Source organism: Symphalangus syndactylus, chromosome X, assembly GCF_028878055.3.
Source record: "Symphalangus syndactylus isolate Jambi chromosome X, NHGRI_mSymSyn1-v2.1_pri, whole genome shotgun sequence".
NCBI classification, from domain to species: domain Eukaryota; kingdom Metazoa; phylum Chordata; class Mammalia; order Primates; family Hylobatidae; genus Symphalangus; species Symphalangus syndactylus.
In genome coordinates, this window is record NC_072447.2 from 127,381,689 (window position 1) to 127,401,164 (window position 19,476).

The 19,476-nt window shown below is 35.9% G+C and overlaps 1 protein-coding gene across 23 annotated transcripts in view; it reads left to right on the top strand.

Annotated features, from left to right (window-relative positions):
* The window catches only part of STAG2 (STAG2 cohesin complex component), a 141,797-nt gene that overhangs the window by 77,772 nt on the left and 44,549 nt on the right, over positions 1-19,476 (top strand). For 22 of the 23 annotated variants that reach the window (XM_063634900.1, XM_055268171.2, XM_055268163.2 and 19 more), the window contains 8 exons: positions 4,917-4,993; positions 7,512-7,716; positions 9,707-9,858; positions 11,362-11,435; positions 12,549-12,672; positions 13,483-13,581; positions 13,677-13,756; positions 18,417-18,524. In XM_063634900.1, the coding sequence (XP_063490970.1) occupies positions 4,917-4,993; positions 7,512-7,716; positions 9,707-9,858; positions 11,362-11,435; positions 12,549-12,672; positions 13,483-13,581; positions 13,677-13,756; positions 18,417-18,524 (919 nt within the window). The remainder of the gene's footprint in view (positions 1-4,916; positions 4,994-7,511; positions 7,717-9,706; positions 9,859-11,361; positions 11,436-12,548; positions 12,673-13,482; positions 13,582-13,676; positions 13,757-18,416; positions 18,525-19,476) is intronic. The other variant, XM_063634905.1, reaches the window with a different exon arrangement.

Sequence of the window (19,476 nt, forward strand, 5' to 3'; positions counted from 1 at the left end):
GGTTCAGATGACAGGTAATTGTACAGTGTAGGGAGTTAAAAAGTGCCATGAATAACAGTAAGTAAGTAAGCAAGCAAGTAAGTAAGTTACGTTAAGTAAGTTAAAATAAGGTATTGATGAAATTGACATTTCTTCTAAAAGGTAAAGAAATTTTGTTGTGTGTAGTGGTATCTTCTTTAAAGTGTTTTTACTTTATTTTATAAACATTTTGAACTGGGAATGATAAAAGTACAAAATACAGAAATTTCTTCCCTAAGACAGAAGTATTTAGGACAAATATTTGGCAGGGGGACAAAATTATGTAAGTTGGGGAATCATATATCCTCATATGGATCAATAAATGAGTCAGTCAAGATTACAGGCAGGTTCTGATGTATCTGGTGTCTCCCAATACTTAGTTCATCCTTGAAATTTCAGATGATGCCCAGGCAAATACATTTTATGGAGATTTCTGGGGTTTTTTTTTTTTTTTTTTTTTTTAATGAAAGTGGCATCAAAAAAATTAGAGCATTAGAAATTGGGAGAGAAAGTTGCTTAAAAATAGATATAAAACGTTAAGATGGTAAAGAATGATTTATTTAAACAAATGCAGAAGCCGAATTGTAAGGAGCAATTCAATTCTGCAGTATTCCTTTAAAGATACCATAATATCTTCGAAAAACAAGTAACATTGGCATTTTGAGTTTGATCACAACATTCAGTGTAGTATGTGTATTAAATGTTACCTGTCTGTGAGGCCTGAAAGATAGACAACTATATTAAATTCTTGAGCCTGTGATCTTTATGATGTCACTAAGGTGCTGAGAAATTTAAAAAATTGTCTTAATCATGGCGTATAGAGAGCTGCCTAGTTTACTTCATTTGCCTAAAATAAAAGTAGCTTTAGTTCAATATTAGAAAATTCAGCTGACTTCTGTTCAGAGGAGATGTTGTCGTGATGTTACTATGGTATCCTTAAGGTTCTGAACCAGATTGACTGTTTAAAGATGAGCTATACTAAAATTATTTTTCTCTATATCCAGTCATTTTTTTCTGGGGTAGGATGGATGCAAGTATCTGCTTGTTGTGTCATATAATCAAGGGCTATGTCCTTTCTCATTAGACTCTTTGCAAATGGAAGGTTGAGTGCAGACAACTGAACAGGTGCCAGAAATAATGTAATGAGTTAAAATTTTAAATCTTAAGTCTCCGCTTTTATTTTATTTTATTATTATTATTTTTTGAGAGAGAGTCTTGTTCTTTCACCCAGGCTGGAGTGTAGTGTCGTGATCATGGCTCACTGCAGCCTGGACCTCCTGGGCTCAGGTGATCCTCCCACCTCAACCTCCTGGGTAGCTGGGACTGCAGGCTCACGACAACATGCCCAGCTAATTTTTTGTTTCTGTTTTTATTTTTTGTGGACATGGGGTTTAGCCATGTTGCCCAGGCCACAAGTGATCCTCTTGCCTCATCCTCCGAAATAGCTGGGGCTACAGGCGTTGCACCACCATGCGCAGCTATTTTTTATTTTTCGTAGAGACAGATCTGGCTATGTTGCCCAGGCTGATCCTCAATCTCCTAAACTCAGGCAATTGTCCCACCTCAGCCTCCAAAGTGCTGGGATTACAGGCATGAGCCACCTTACTGGCGTGAGTTTGTTTGTTTTTTTGTTTGTCTGTTTTTGGTATGAATTTCTTTCTTTCTTTTTTTTAAAATTTAATTTTTTTTTGTAGCGACAGATCTTTCTCTGTTGCCCAGGCTGGTCTCAGTCTCTTAGCCTGAAGAAGTTGTCCCACTTTGGCCTCCCAAAGTGCTTGAATTACAGGTGTAAGCCACCACTCCCGCCTGAGTTTCTTAATTAGGCTTCTGAGTTGTAGTTGTTTTTAAAACAAGGCCACAGAGCATGTTCCCTTTGTCAAATTCATTCTTTTTTTGGCATCAGTTTGTTTACACATCAGGAGCTTGCTAACTCAACATTTGGACCTTGTCGCAAGTGAGTTTGTCAAGATTTCTAAAAACTTAAGGTGTTGAAAACTTAAATTGTAAGGTTAATTTAAGCACTGCTGTAATATTTATCTTAGAATCAGGCAGTCTCCATGAAGGGGAATTTACTATATAATCAAAGATAAAGCCATTAATTACTTATACACACAAAATTATTTTAATATAATTCTTTTATAAATGACTTAGAAACTTCTTTAAGTATGCTTATTGTAATTTAACATTTCCTGCAGACCCAAGGTTGTTATAAGCATCAGTTATTTTTCTACAATACATTGATGGCTTCTGTAGCTGTTGAAGCATGGAGGGATGTTTAACTCTATGCTGCTCCTGACTGCTCCATTGGTGATTCTGTGGCCAGTGTTTTCTTCTTTTTTTCCTAGTCAGCTGTCACTTTTCTTTTTTTCTTTTAAAATAGAGACAGGGTCTTGCTGTATCACTTTTAGATTGACCTGATTTTAGCAGTCTTGCTAAAAATGTCCCCCACATTTTTAAGGCAGCAGGCTCTGGCCTTATGTCCTAATGGTGGCTTCATACCTGCCTCAAGAGTTAAATGAATGGAGTTTGTAATAGCTACTTTCTTTTCTGCTCTGAGGTCCTTTTCTGCTTGTTTTTGGGTTTCTGGATGTCTTATGGTTTATGAGAAGGGGGAGGAGCTTTAGAAATGAAGGATTGTTGAAAAGTATGCAGTATGTTTGCTTTGAGATATATTTATATGTAAATGTTAATTTCACAGAAAATGTTCAGGCCATTAGTTACTTTTCCTTCTCTAGCATTCCCAGGTATACAGCACCTGGGTATGAAGTATGGGAAGGTTTTGAAGAGATATACGTGATTCTAGATTTAAAAACAAAAGCCTTTCAAAAGGTTTTTGAGAGTGTGTGTTTTCTCTTCTCCTCTTCTCTTTTCTGTTCTTTTTTTTTTTTTTTTTTTTTTTTGAGACAAAGTCTCACTCTGTTGCCCAGGCTCTGGAGTGCAGTGGTGTGATCTCGGCTCACTGCAACCTCTGCCTCCCAGATTCAAGCGATTCTCCTGCCTCAGCCTCCCGAGTAGCTGGGATTACAGGCACGCCCAGCTAATTTTTGTATTTTTAGTAGTGACGGGGTTTCACCATGTTGGCCAGGCTGGTCTCGAACTCCAGACCTCCAGTGACGCGCCCGCCTCGGCCTCCCAAAGTGCTAGGATTACAGGCATGAGCCACCGCACCCGGCCAAGAGTGTGTTTCTTTAGCCAGAGAAATGGTGCTTTCTCCTGAGTTCATCAACTTTTTAAAACAATCATTTGGTTTTTTTTTTTTTTTTTTTTAAGTTGCGGCAAGTAAGGATTCTTCTAGGGTACCACTAGAAATTAATCTCACCCAGATAAGAGGGAGGCAGCATGATTTAGGTGAATAGTCTCAGACAGATTATTTAATTTCTTTTAGCCTTAGCCTAAGCCTTAGTTTCCTCATCTGTGAAGCTGGGATTATGGTTTTACAGCTATGTATATACACAGGCGCGCACACACACAGATGCATGCATATACAAAATATTGCTCTGGTCAATTGAAAAAAAATCTATGTTAATTATATCTAGTTCTTATTTATAAATCTCATCTTTCTGTACCAAGACATTCTTCTTTTAGATATTACTATATTTATGATATTTCTAGTGAGAAGACTGGTAAGCAAATAATTCAACAATAAAAACAGGATTTTGAAAATCTAGTATTTACGTTGATTACCCCTGCCTCCATCTCTCTCTTAGTCTGATGCCCCATCAGTGGAAGTTCATGTATATCTTCTTACTGCACACTAGGAATTTCCTTTCTGATGTTTGGTCTCCACCTGATTAATGTTTTACTACTTCTAATGTGTATTCTTTCTTTTTTCCTCTACCATCCTCCTGTGTAAGATTCTTTTTTTTTTTTTTTTTTTTTGAGACGGAGTCTCGCTCTGTCGTCCAGGCTGGAGTGCAGTGGCGCAGTCTTGGCTCACTGCAAGCTCCGCCTCCTGGGTTCACGCCATTCTCCCGCCTCAGCCTCTCTGAGTAGCTGGGACTACAGGCGCCCGCCACCACGCCCGGCTAATTTTTTTGTATTTTTAGTAGAGACGGGGTTTCACCGTGGTCTCGATCTCCTGACCTTGTGATCCGCCCGCCTCAGCCTCCCAAAGTGCTGGGATTACAAGCGTGAGCCACCGCGCCTGGCCTCTGTGTAAGATTCTAAAGGTCCTTATCATATTGTTTCTCTTTGACATAGTTCTTGATTTTCTAACCTATAACGTGTGGTTTTTCTGGTGGGTGTGGACTGGAGGTGGAGTCAGAGCTATAGCATTTGGCATTTCTACAGATCAGGGCTTTGATTATGTACTACTTTTGACAGCTTTTTCTTTTTGGTATTCTTTAGTTTTAACTTTTAACTAGATTACAGGTGTCTAGGTGGGCGGGAACTACAGTTTACTACTTAGCTCTTTTAGAGGATGTTAGGATGTAGTTACCTTACATGCAATAGTGCTTAATAAAGAGGCTTGACTAAAGTGAACTTCAGCTATTACTCTTTTCCTTATCTTCAGCTTCATCCCCAAGGTTTTAAGTGTTATACTAGATGCTGTCTCACTCTTGATAACATATGGTTTATGTTAAAGAGACAAAGCCAATATAAATATTACAGCATGAGTAAAGTGACTCAGGTAGAAATGGCCAAAGTTAATTGTGTTAGGAAAAAAGATATCTGTCAGAAGTATGGGGCTGTTTTCTTGTGCATATTGAGAATAGATAGCATTTGTTTGTGCTTTATTTATAGATTGGAGTATCATGGTAAAGATCATTAGATGATGGTTGAAGAAGTATGCCTTTTATTGTGTGACCATAGACTTCTTAGTGTTAGGGACTTACTTGGAAGTTTTCTTTATTTTTTTATCACACCGTATATTAACTTCTGACATTTGCAAATTTCAGGAGTTGTCACAGCAGAAATGTTTAGACATATGCAGAACTCTGAGATAATTCGAAAAATGACTGAAGAATTCGATGAGGTAACTTACTACCTTAAGTGTTTTGATAACTTATGCATGTTTATCTTGACTTATTTTTGAAAGTATTATTAAATTGTAAGCATTAGGCTGGGCACGGTGGCTCACACCTGTAATCCCACACTTTCAGAGGCCGAGGCAGGTGGATCACCTGAGGTCAGGAGTTCGAGACCATCCTGACCAATATGGTGAAACCCTGTCTCTACTAAAAATACAAAAAAATTAGCCAGGCGTCGTGGTGTGCGCCTGTAGTCCCAGCTACTTGGGAAGCTGAGACAAGAGAATTGCTTGAACCTGGGAGGCGGAGGTTGCAGTGAGCAGAGATCTCGCCACTGTACTCCAGCCTGGGCAACAGAGTGAGACTCCGTCAAAAAAAAGAAAAAAAAATTGTAAGCATTAATGTTGTAAATAAGAGCTTTGGCATTAGATTTAATCAAATGATGCCTGTGCGACCTTTGGCAAGTTGTTGTCTTAGTATCAGTTTTTTGGTTTTTTTTTTTTTTCTTTTTTCCTGAGACAAAGTCTCGCTCTGTCGCCCAGGCTGGAGTGCAGTGGCATGATCTCACTGCAACCTCCGCCTCCTGGGTTCAAGCAATTCTCCTGCCACAGCCTTCCAAGTAGCTGGGATTACAGGCACCTACCACGCCTGAATAATTTCTGTATTTTTAGTAGAGACATGGTGGGGGGTGGTGGGCGGTGTGGGTTTACCATGTTGGCCAGGCTGGTCTCGAACTCCTGACCTCAAGTGACCCGCCCACCTTGGCCTCCCAAAGTGCGGGGATTACAGCAGGTAGGCGCCACTGCATCTGGCCGGTATCAATTTCATTATCTGTAAAATGGGCCTAATAGTACTTTACTCATAAGGCTGTTAGAAGTAATGTTTGAAAATTGCTTAACATTTTATGGTCCCCAGAACATAGCAAGAACTTAATAAATGGTAGTTATTATTGACAAAAATGAAAATGTCAAGGAAGAATATAAGAACATATCCTGGAATGTTGTAAAAGGAAGGTTTCAGCAATATTTAGGGAACTTGATAGCTAGGGCAAAGGAGTATATAGATATTTTTATTGTTTAAAAACTCTTAAGAACAATGAAGATTACATATTAGTTTAGACTCAGTTGTCCCCCCCTTACCTCCCTAGGGCTAGATTGAGTTGATTCTTTATTACATTGAGCTCTTTGAAGTATTGTTACCAATAAATACATACGTAGATTTACTATAAATTAAGCTTCTTCAAGGAAGGTATTTGGGTTTGTTTGGGTCACGGCTGTGTTTCAGCACCAGTACTTTTACTCTTCCAAGATTTTTCGCTGTGGGTTTTCAAGTAGAAAATGTTGTCTGATATGAGTTTTATTTGGTCTTTTTTTTCTTGCTTACTCTGATGAAGGAGGTTTGAACTATTATTCTGAAAGATAGATGAGTTAAAATGGCTTTGATGATGGCTAAGTGCTATTAATCACTCCCCAAGTAGTTGAGAAGTAATTTTGAATAGTGGCATTTTTTACCCTTTTAATATTAAATGTTTTAGTGAGAACTTTCTCACTAAAAGGGAACAACTATTTGAGGTAATTGTCCTGAAATATGATTTGAAAATGTCAGCAAACCAAGTTGCTAACAATTAAGATGCTATATTTCAATATAGTCACTAAATTAGCTAATCAGAAAATACCAAGAAAACTTTTTTTGTGGAATATCAGGACCTTATTCTCAGATGAGACACAACTGCACTTACATGTGACATGACTTAAGATTTTAAAAAATGTTCTATTGACAAAAATTAATTTTTAAAATTTACTGAACTGAATTACCTTACATCTCTAGGATACTCTTGTCAGAGACCGTTACTTTTAGATGTTCTATATGGTATTGGTCTCTGCTTTTATTTCTGAGTACTTCATTGTTTTTAATGATTTGTGGAGAATCTCAATTTACCCTGAGACTAGAGAATGCCCTCTTGTTGTGCAAAGTAAAACCAGGGTACCAGTCTTCCATGGCAATACTAGCTACATTTCCATTTCTTTAAAAAATTATGATTGTTTGTATCTGTTGACTGTGTGATGTATTTGAAGCTAATAAAAACATATTTCTAATGTTTTGTTGATTTATACATCATGTATTTTATTAGATTGAGAATATAATTTCCATCATTTTGAATCCATTTAAAAATATAATTTTGGTTTGGTTTGGGTTTGCTTTTGCTTTATATCTGTGCTTATCACAAGGATGTTTTGCTTTGATGAGGGAGGCTTTTAAAATTTTTAACCTGAGTAATTGGTATATATTTTCATCGATTAAAGTGAATTCAGAGTATCTATTTTGATCTTAAATAAAGAGCTGAAGTGTTCGGAGGTACCCCTACCTTTATATATTGTTCTCTTGCCTACTTTGAGGATTTATTGGAGAAGAAAGGTGAGATAAAGATATCTTTTCATGCTTTTGTCTAGAGTATTTCAAAAGGAAGTGATATGTTAAGTCATGCATTCTAAATGAAATTGCTGTTTTAAATTTTTGTTTTAGGATAGTGGAGATTATCCACTTACCATGGCTGGTCCTCAGTGGAAGAAGTTCAAATCCAGTTTTTGTGAATTCATTGGCGTGTTAGTACGGCAATGTCAATATAGTATCATATATGATGAGTATATGATGGATACGGTCATTTCACTTCTTACAGGATTGTCTGACTCACAAGTCAGAGCATTTCGACATACAAGCACCCTGGCAGGTCAGTATTTAGAAATATTTTCTGCATATTGTCTTAGATTTGAGATGAAAAAGATTCTCATTTAAAGAGAAAGGAAATAACAGAGATACAAATTAATTTATTTATAAAGTGACCACTAAGAGGACACTCCCCCATCCCTCCTGCGAATTACTGGAAATGGGATGATAATTTCAGTTTCGATTTTGTGAAGGTGTACTAAAACTAGTATATGGTGATTTTCTTGTATACTATGCATACTGTGCCACAGCAGGGGAGAATTGGACGATAGGTATGTGTTGGGTTCTTGAAAAATACTACGCCACAGCAAGGGAAAATTGAACTATAGGCGTGCATTCGATTATTGAAAAATACTATGCCACAAGAAGGGAAAATTGGATGATAGGTATGTATTGGGTTTTTGAAAGATACATTACCAGGGAAGATATTGACAGCAGATTTGGAGATCTCATCACAGTCATTTTGGATATGTGATCCTGATGGCCATATAGTTTGTCTTTGGTGTGCGTTGCCTCTCCAGGTAGGATGGCCCCTACTGGATGATGCCTGTTGTTTCAGTCACACTGCAAAAAGTTGATTTTTCTTATGTTTCTGGGTAACTTTAGGCTGGGGCAAATTCTTTGATCTTTAAAGTTTAATGAAATGAGGTATATTTTTATACCTCATAAAATCTGTTAGTTTCTCTTTTGTGTTTACGGTAAAATTGGTGATACATTGTTATTGAATTTGTTGCTTTTGAATTTCAATAAATAAAATAGGCATTAATTGTTATGATAGTATTCTGAATCTTCTGAATCTTAATGATATTTTGATTTTTAACTAAAAAAACTTTATATTCTCTTCGTTTGTTTTTCATTTAGAAGATTTTCTCAAAGAATTAAATCTATGATTAAAGATATGCTTCTAAGTCCTTCATTATTAAAGAGAAAATGCAGTTTCCCATATGTTGTTTTTGTTTTTAGATTGGAAGTCAGAAAATATGAATGTGATCTTGCTTTATGCACTTATGGTAGCAATGTCAATAACTTGATGGCTAAAGTAAATTAAAACAAGGATTATAGTGCAAGATGGATACTTTTAGATCAGAGTGACAGACTGGTTTGCTGGGAGCATGAAATTAACTTAGAGCAGAAAATTGGGAAATCTTTCTTTAAGAGAGCCAATAGCCACAAATTTAAGATGTAGTTTTATTGTTGTTGTATCATGCAATGCACTAAGCGTGAGAAGTAGTCTGGAGTAAGCTAAAGAAAGCAAAAAGTGATCAGATCTTTCAGTTAATAAATTTTAAATCCCAGGCAATAAGAATCTTGTATCAGGAGTAAGAGTTTAGTAACAGAAGGTAGGGATATGGAGGAAGTTTTATGAAAAAGCACTTTAATTAAGTGACATTTTGCCCTTTGTTCTTTTGACTTTCCATGGAGATCTGTTCACAATTTCACCAGTCATGTTATAGAGTAAAATGAAAGGAAAGCAAATACTGATAAAATTCCTCAACATTTTCATAAAATATAATTTGATGTAAAGCCATCAAGTTCCTTTTAATTACTGAGATAGCTAAATAACTTCTGTGTGAACTAAAATTTACTTTAGAAGGTGAATCATGATCTATGAAAATGATTATTTTAGGGGACATATTATAGAATAGTGGGATTTAAGGATAGTCTGGAGTCAGATTGCCTTGGTTTGAATCCTGGTTTGACTGCTTATATGAACTGAGGCAAATTTTAAAATTTCCCTGAGCTTCAATTTTGCCATGAATGAAATGGGTATAATACTTACCTTTGAGAGAGGGCCATTGTGAGGATTAGGAGATAATTCCTGAAAAGTTATTTTATTTTGTGTTATTTTATTGTTGTCATTTGTAGCAGCTGCATCTTTCTTTTGTTAGAAGCAGATTAGCTCATTTCTGCTTAATATTTCTATTTGATCTTAAATTATAAATTTTTCTGTCTGTTGGATTAATTTCACCATACTTTTACTCTTTAAAAAATAGCTATGAAGTTGATGACAGCTTTGGTGAATGTGGCACTAAATCTTAGCATTAATATGGATAATACACAAAGACAATATGAAGCAGAACGGAATAAAATGATTGGAAAACGAGCCAATGAGAGGCTAGAACTCCTGCTACAAAAGCGGAAAGAGGTAAACTTTTATATTGAATATTTAGGCTATTGTGTGACCAACTTGGTCACCATTAATTAGGATATAACTTTGCTTAGTGGCTCAGATAATTGTTTTTGAAATATTTAAATGTAAATAACATTTCAAACTGTTTGCCCAACAAAATTCTGACGAATATCTGTGCCAACAATACTGTTTTCTTATTTTCAATCTGCGTGGACTAGTATTAAGAGTGGCTTTAAGTAAGGGGACTGGGGTTAGTCTGACAAGTTGTCTTAAGCTTTAGTATTATTCATCTCTACGGTGAAAAACCTTTTGTCAGGATGAAAAGAGGTTTCACAATTAAAATCACTTTGGAAAATAAAATCACTTTGAAAAATAACATAAGCTGTTTATTGGCATCTAAATCAGTGTTTTTTATACAGTAGAAGGCATTTGTTTAACATTAATGACTGACCACCAAATTCAACTCTGAATGAGGAAAATAATTTTTTCAGCCTTATGCGAAATAACAGTAAATAAAATCTTCTGATGCTGCGGCTGTAATTTAAATTCTTTCTTTGTTGGTGATAAAATATTTTGCTATCTCATAATGGAGATGTTTGTTTTCATATCAAATAGGCAAAGTCTGATTTTTCAAAAATATTAGTAATGTAGTTGAGTTCAGTAGTTATCATGGTTATCTACGAATTATTGACCTGATCTTGAATTTTTTTGGGGGGGAATTAGTAGCTAATTTTAAATTGGTTATTTCCGAAATAGTTAATAACTTTAAAACATATCCAGACTCAAGAAAACTAAGAAAAATCCTGCTCATATTTCCCCCATGCCTAAATTCCTCATATTTTTCATATAATTTGAAATAAAGTGTTGGTACTTTTTCCCCTTAATTTATGTATATGCTATATAATAAGTGATACGTAGTAACAATAAACTACATTGCAGATTTCTTTACAGTGTTTTTTTTTGGAGGCAGAATCTCACTCTGTCTCCCAGGCTGGAGTACAGTGGCACTATCTCAGCTAACTGCAACCTCCGTCTCCCAGGTTCAAGCTCCTGCCTCAGCCTCCTCAGTAGCTGGGATTATAGGCTTGTGCCACTATGCCTGGCTAATTTTTGTATTTTTAGTAGAGTCGGGGTTTCGCCATGTTGGCCAGGCTGGTCTCGAACTCCTGACCTCAAGTGATCCGTCTGTCTTGGCCTCCCCAAGTGCTGAGATTACAGGCATGAGCCACTGCACCCGGCCTTCTTTACAGTTCTTTAGTGGAAATTTATGAGCATTAGAAACAAATTAATCTACTGGCTAAATATTAAAATCCAAATCAAATATTTCAGGTATTAAGGAACTTTATCTACCTGATAATATAACTCTTAATTTTTCTATATGGTTACTGTTGTCTAGTAAAATTCAAAATTCCCCAAAATACTGGGGAATTCTGCTTTTTTCGTGCTTGTAACAACTTACAGGTGTTCATTTGGTTGTCTTCCTTTACAATTGAAAAGAAATGATGTGTTTTTTTACAGCTTCAGGAAAATCAAGATGAAATAGAAAATATGATGAATGCAATATTTAAAGGAGTGTTTGTACATAGATACCGGTAAGTTGTGACAGTTTTTTCATAAATAGCACTATATAATTTCTACTCAGCAAGTTTGCATATTTAGTGGTGTAGGGAATCTAAATTAGCAGGAAGAATGTTATAGTAAAATCAATGTCAGACTCTAAACTGTGCCACTGAGTCACTCTGGGCAAGTTATTTAACTCGTGAGTTTAGTGTTTCCCATCTGAAAAATGGGATAATGCTGTGCTTGACTTGCAGCCAGTAGAAGTTACTGCTATTTGGAGTCGGGCTACACAATACTTAATTGCCTTTGGATGCACTATGTTAGTAGAGCCTGCACATGCTGACTCCTGACTCTCTTCCCTTCCATTGAATATCAGTGGGAAGAATTGGATAGGTTAAAGTGAGATGTTTTCTTTTGCTGTTTTGAATGAACAGAGGAAAGAAATAGTAATCTTATTAAATTTATGCTGTAAACTATTCTTAAATTTTGGTAGTATTTTTATTCAGCTTCTTCCACATATCCTCAACTTGGCAGTTACTGAATCAGGTTAACGCTTGCTTTTTGTAATGTCTCTATGTCCATTCTTACCTTTTCACTTCTATTGTCACCATTACCTTAGTCCGTTTCCTCATTCTCATGCCTAGAGATTATTGCAGTTTTGCCAAAATATCCTTTTATTATGTAATTCCTCTGCCTTCAGTGACTCACCAGTACTTACAAGATGAATTTAAAATCATTTATTCTAACATTCAAATCCCAGTTGAGCTTGACTTCAGTGTAATGTGTAAATAATTCTTACCTGGAAATTATGCTCTAGCCAGACAAGTGTGCCTGCTGTCTTAACACACCATGCCCAGCAGGTGTGAGCAAAGGCTGGGATATGGTATGGTATAAAAGGTGGGGATGGGATTTTGTTTGTAGTTTTATATAATTTTAAATGTTTATGTGTTGATAATTATGCTTTGCCACCTAGATGGTAAGCTTTTGGCATTCAGGCCCATGCTTCATTTCTATTTTTTAATCCCTAGTAATAAGATAGTGTCATATTCCTAGTAGATCTGAAGTACTTGGCATCTCTTGAATAAACCATAAGTTTTGTGGTGTATTGGCACTAATTATGCATCGTTTTTCCTTCCTCCATTCAGTGATGCAATAGCTGAAATTCGAGCTATATGCATTGAAGAGATTGGCATTTGGATGAAGATGTATAGTGATGCCTTTCTTAATGACAGTTATTTAAAATATGTTGGTTGGACTATGCATGATAAGGTAAGATGTGCCCTTCAGACTGCTTCTTTCTACACATCAGCGTGGCTGCCTGCGCTCTCATTCATGAGTTATCTCCCTGTATATATACCTGGTGACACATTTCTGGAAGCCTCCCCTTTATTCTTCTCTATCTTCTCTGTAAAAACTTATTTTCTATCACATAAAGTCTGCTAGATATTTTTGAATCCTGGCCACTGATTTAACCATTAATGGTGAATCAGTTTTTTGCTGAAATATTATAATCATGAAGGTAGTAGGAGTGAGGTATTTCTTAGGGCACAAAGAAGAACAATTACCCTGTTGTTATCTGAGAGCTATATACTTAAAAAAAAAATTCTTCAGTTTTGATCCACTCTTTTGACAAACCTGTATCTTAGCCAGATTATACCTTACAACTTGGTTTCTGACCTTTTTAATATGTTTTCATTAAACTACCATTCTCTTAGGCTGCCTCTTCACTTGCCTTGAAGAAGTTGATTGTATATAATTCTTTCCAAACATTACTTCCCATAGTGGAAAATATACTGTGACACATGCTTCTATTGTTTTTCACAATAGTTTTGTTCTGAACAAGTTTTCAAAAATTATCCTTTGAACTACAGAAATAGTAACCCCATAGGTATTTAGTCATAAATGTATGTACTGATTACTATTTTTGCATTATCAAAGATGATAGTTTCTGAAGGAATGCTATGGTATGAAACGTTTAAAATTTTAAAGTAGAAAATATTGTATACATCTTGAATATTGAAGTTGAAAATACATAGAGTTTTAATGCATTGTCTCCTCTTTTTGTTTTTTTTTTTTTAGCAAGGTGAAGTAAGACTCAAATGTCTTACTGCTCTACAAGGGCTTTATTATAACAAAGAGCTTAATTCCAAACTGGAACTTTTTACCAGTCGGTTCAAGGTTAGTATTACTTAAGAATTTACAAATAACTTGTTATTTGCAAGTGCTTTTCTCTTGCTTTCCTTTTAAACATATTTTAATTTTTTTGTCCTTAGGATAGAATTGTGTCTATGACCCTTGACAAAGAATATGATGTTGCAGTACAAGCAATAAAATTACTCACTCTTGTTTTACAGTAAGTATGTATTTGTTGCGTATTTGCACTAATGTTCAGATATCTGAATAACACATTAGAGTATTTGGTTCAGACTTTTCTAGGTCTAAATTTTAGTAGCTTACGTCATGGAGGTTTATAGCTAGAAGTTGAATTTCTTCATGTATAGTTGAGAAAACACAGGAAGAAGGAACCATAGAATATGGAAATTCTTTTTGTGTGTGTGTGTGTTTTTTTTTTTTTTTTTTTTTTTTTTTGAGACGGAGCCTTGCTCTGTCCTCCAGGCTGGAGTGCAGTGGTGCAATCTCGGCTCACTGCAAGCTCCACCTCCCAGGTTCACGCCATTCTCCTGCCTCAGCCTCCTGAGTAGCTGGGACTACAGGCGCCCTCCACGATGCCTGGCTAATTTTTTGTATTTTTAGTAGAGACGGAGTTTCACCGTGTTAGCCAGGATGGTCTCCATCTCCTGACCTCGTGATCCACCTGCCTCGGCCTCCCAAAGTGCTGGGATTACAGGCGTGAGCCACTGCGCCCGGCCGAATATGGAAATTCTAACTGAGCTAGGAGTTCATGTGTTCCCATTCTCTTGGCCGATTGATTTCCTTCCTGTTTTTGATGCTCTCGAAATAAGCACATCAGTGTATTAAAAAACATGCTTAAAATTTTGTTACACTTTTAGAGTATGAGCATTTATAAGAATGTCTGTTGTACTTCTCATAGCACCTTTAAACAATCTGAATTTAAGACCTATTCCGTGTTAATATCTGATAGTGATGTTAGGTTATTCATATTTTTCCTTTTTAAAAAATGGTAGTAAAATATAGATTATGTAAAAGTCACCATTTTAACCATTTTAAAGTATGGTTTACTGGTATTACCTATATTTACATTGTTGTACAACTGCCACCACTGTCCATTTTCAGAACTTTTTCATCACTTTATTCTGGAGCTCTGTACCCATTAAACACTGATTCTTCATTATCCCCTTCCCCCAGATCCTGGTAACCACTGTTTTATTTTCTATCTCTATGAACTTGCCTATTCTAGATATTTCGTATAAGTGGAATCATACAATATTTGTTTTTTGCATCTGGCTTATTTCACTTGGCATAATTTCTTCAAGTTTCATACATTATTATAGCACGTACTCCTGTTGATAGCTGACTATTTCACTGTATGTATATTCCACATTTTATTTATCCATTTTTGCATTGATGGACATTTGGACTGTTTCCACCTTCAGTTATTGTCAGTAATGCTGCTATGAACATAGATGTGTGCAAGTATCTGTTTAAGTCTCTGCTTTCAGTTCTTTTATGTATACCCAGAAGTGGAATTGCTGGATCATATGGTAATTCTGTTAAATTTTTTTTTTTTTGAGGAACTGCCATAATGCTTTTTACAAAGGTTGCACTATTTTACATTCCCACCAGCAACGTACAAGATTTCCAATTTCTTTTTTTTTTTTTTTTCTTTCCTGAGTTGGAGTCTCACTCTGTCGCCCAGGCTGGAGTGCAGTGGCATGATCTTGGCTCACCGCAACCTCCACCTCCCAGGTTCAAGCGATTCCCTTGCCTCAGCTTCCCAAAATAGCTGGGATTACAGGTGCCTGCCACCACACCTGGGTAATTTTTGTATTTTTAGTAGAGACGAAGTTTCACCATGTTGGCCAGGCTGGTCTGGAACTCCTGACCTCAGGTGATCCACCTGCCTTGGCCTCCCAAAGAGCTGGGATTACAGGTGTGAGCTACCACACCCAGCCAAGATTTCCAATTTCTGTACGTCCTCACCAACACTTGTTTTCTGCATTTCAGGGTAAATATCAGGTGATGTCTCTATACCAAGCACTTGGGTGGTATGTTGAGAGAGTTAAAAATCAGAGTCTTCTCATTTCAAAATAATAAAAGAAGGCTTGAGTTTGGAAAGCTCACCTAGGAAAACTCAGTATTTAAAGGCTTGTAATCTTCCTATTCTGTATATTTAACACAATGTAAATAGTACAGGCAAAGGATTTTTTTTTTTTTTTTGGCCATAGCAAGCAAATTGTGACATTCCATATGGAAAATTTATCATGTAAGAGTTGCCAGAAGAATATGATACAAACTAATGAGTGAGGACTAGCCCAATGTAATTTTAAGTCATGTATTATAAAATCATAGTAATTTAAAAATTTTGGTCCTAGTACATGAATAGACAAAAAAGATCAATGAATCAGAATAAAAATAGAGATAAACACATATGCCTCAATAAAATGACCATGTAAGGCTTTTCTGAGCATGACACAAAAGCTAGATATGAAAGGATCAATGAATTAACTATATAAAAACCTAAAAATGTCTGTATGGCATAAAATACCATAAACTCAGAAAACGAATCTCAGATTGGGCAAGATATTTTTGCATCAAAGGAGTTAATTTCTGCAAATCAATTAAAGAAATCTGTAATAATAGGAAATCAGTCAAATATTGTAGATCAGATTATTGACAGAAAAGTACGAATTTAAACATACGAAAAGATGTTGGGCCACACTTACAAACATATATATTAAAGTGAGACTTTTAAATCTGTTTGCTTGGCAAAGATAGAAAGTGTTTGGTAATTACACTATATTGTTGAGGCTGTGCCATAACAGGCCCTTTTACATTGTTGATGGGAGTATAAATTGGTCTAAGCTCCTTGGAGAAAAACTTGACAGTATCAGAATTTCAAATGCTCACGTTCTCTAACAAAGCGTCGTTTGTAATGGCAGAATTTTGAAAACAACCAAGGGTGCATATCAATAGAGGAAGAATTAAATTAGTATGTAAGATAATAGCTAATATAAGCACTTTATATGGGTAATTTCATTTAATACTGCAGCTCAGTGAGATGTTAGTGGTTATTCCCATTTCTATGAATCGGACAACATTGCAGTAATTAAAAAGAAGGCAGTTCTGCAGATATTGACAATTCAGGGAACTCACTTACCTTGGAATTTCTTGAGCAGTCTGTTAACTGTTGCATTCTTTCTTTAATTTTTAATTATATTTTTAAATCATAAATGTTATACACACGTTGTATATAAAAATTTTGAAAGAATTCTGAAATAAAGTCATAGTATGCTACATATATTTCTATAGCTTCTTTCCCGCCATCCTCCACAGTACACTAGAAACATCTTCTTTCTGATATTTTTATCAAAGGTAATAGATGTACCCATTCATGTTGATTTTCAGCCATCTATATACCTAATAATTTAAATTTCTTAGAAACGTTCCTTTTCAAAAAGTTAAAATGAGTGAACTTCTGTAGAGTTACAGTACTTGTTTGATTCAGTGTTTTTTTGTTTTGTTTTTTAGAGACAGGGTCTTGCTTTGTCACCCAGGCTGGGGTGCAGTGGTGTGATCATGGCTCACTCCAGCCTCGCCCTCCCAGGCTCAATCCATCTTCCCACCTCAGCCTCCTAAGTAGCTGGGACTATAGCTACTGTAGTCCCACCATGTCCGGCTAATTTTTTTTTTTCTTTCCGTTTTTTGTAGAGATGAGGTCTCATGTTGCCCAGCCTAGTCTTGAACACCTGGGCTCAAGTGATCCACCCACTTCAGCCTCCCAAAGTGCTGGAATTACAGGTGTGAGCCACCACACCCAGCCTGATTCAGTATTATTTTGTTAAAAACACACGTTATTTTTCCAAGAACAATCTGATACTATATAAAGAGCAATTGAAATCAATGTGCTTTTGAAACTTGAATTTTAACAATTTAGTATCTTTTTCTCTCAAAAAGAAGTAATACATCTTAGACATCAGACTTCTGGAAGCTTTCAGCACAACAGAAAACCAAAAAGTAAAGAGGATCTGTGTGCTTCAACTATCCAGTATTCTTAGGCTTTGTTCCTCTGGCAGTGGTCCTATGATTTGAATTTACATATAATGGTAAAAACCTAGATTATATATATCACAGTGGACTAGAAGCATATTGGGAGAGAAGGAGCTGCCAGGGGCCAGGACTTTGAATGCAGTTGCAAGGGAAGAATGTAACAGCGTTTACCCTGGGGTACTGTGGTTGATGGGCCTTAATGATTATGATTTATCGAAAATATTTTGTTAGGCTTATTTTGTTCTTTAAAGATAAGAAAAAGAAAATGAGCATTACATTTTAGTAAGATTTTTTTTTCCAGTGATTGCAATTAAAGATCTTTGGCACTTAGATTTTAGTTATTTGGGAAAACCACTTGCATTGCCTTATATGGTGTTCAGTACGTGGTGGATGAAGCATTCTTGATTGATGTGATATAAATGGGCCATTAGTATATTTTGATGTAATGTCGTGACTTAATATTACTATGAAATATAAGCAAAGTATTATATTATCTGCGATTTTTAACTCTAAGCTCTTAGCTTTACTTTCTATGTCGGTTTTCATTATTTTGTCTTCCTTTTCTGTTAGCATCCATGTGACATAATTCTTTTAAAAGTTTATTTGTTTACCTTCTGCATTCACTTTTAATTTTACCTGCCATTTATCTTTGATAGATTTTGGTAGATGGTAATTAAATAAGCTTGATTTGTTTTTTTTTTTTCCTTTAACACATATTAATGAAACTTTACAACCTTTTAAAAGTATGAGCATAAGTTTTTGTACTGTTAATATGCTTAGAATTAGGACGTTACTAAAAGCACCTGTTACTGCTTATTTCTTAGGAGTAGTGAAGAAGTTCTTACTGCAGAAGATTGTGAAAATGTCTATCATCTGGTTTATTCAGCTCACCGGCCAGTAGCAGTAGCAGCTGGAGAATTTCTCTACAAAAAGTAAATCTATATTTCTGTTACTCATTTTCTAAGGCATACTTTCATAACAGTAATTTGTTATGTTATACTTGACATTAAGATTATATATATATATAACTTATTTGAAAAATTACTACAGATCATATCGAAGCTTTCACATTTTACTTTTTCCTTTAAAAGTTTAGATTTCTTCTAAGTTCTTTGATTTATTTTAAGTTAGATCTTTAAAGGGAAATGTAGGCTGGGCGCAGTGGCTCATGCCTGTAATCGCAGCACTTTGGGAGGCCAAGGTGGGTGGATCACGAGGTCAGGAGATCAAGACCATCCTGGCTAACATGGTGAAACCCCATCTCTACTAGAAATACAAAAAAAAATCAGCCGGGCATGGTGGCGGGCGCCTGTAGTCCCAGCTACTCGGGAGGCTGAGGCAGGAGAATGGTGTGAACCCAGGGGGCAGAGCTTGCAGTGAGCTGAGATCGCGCCACTGCACTCCAGCCAGGGCGAGGCTGGACTCTGTCTCAAAAAAAAAAAAAAAATGGGAAATATACCCATGTCTTTCAGTAAACATGCTCAGAAAGATACCTAACTATATTATAATATTGACTGACCTCTTCCTAATTGTTTACCCTTCTAATACCTGCTTCAGCTTCTAAATATTGCTTATACTATATTTAGTCTTTTTTTTTTTTTTTTTTTTTTTGAGACAGAGCCTGTTGCCCAGGCTGGAGTGTGCAGTGGTGCGATCTCAGCTCACTGTAACCAATCTCTGCCTCCCGGGTTCAGGTGCTTCTCGTGGCTCACCCTCCTGAGTAGCTGGGACTACAGGCTATATTTACTCTTAAACTTATTTTTCCTTTGCTTTAGAAAATATTAAAAGGTTCTTCAAGTATTTAATAAAGTTTGACATAAGAATCCCAAGAATTCTACAATCTCTTTACTTTTATGATCCTATTTAATTCAGATTAGGTAGTAT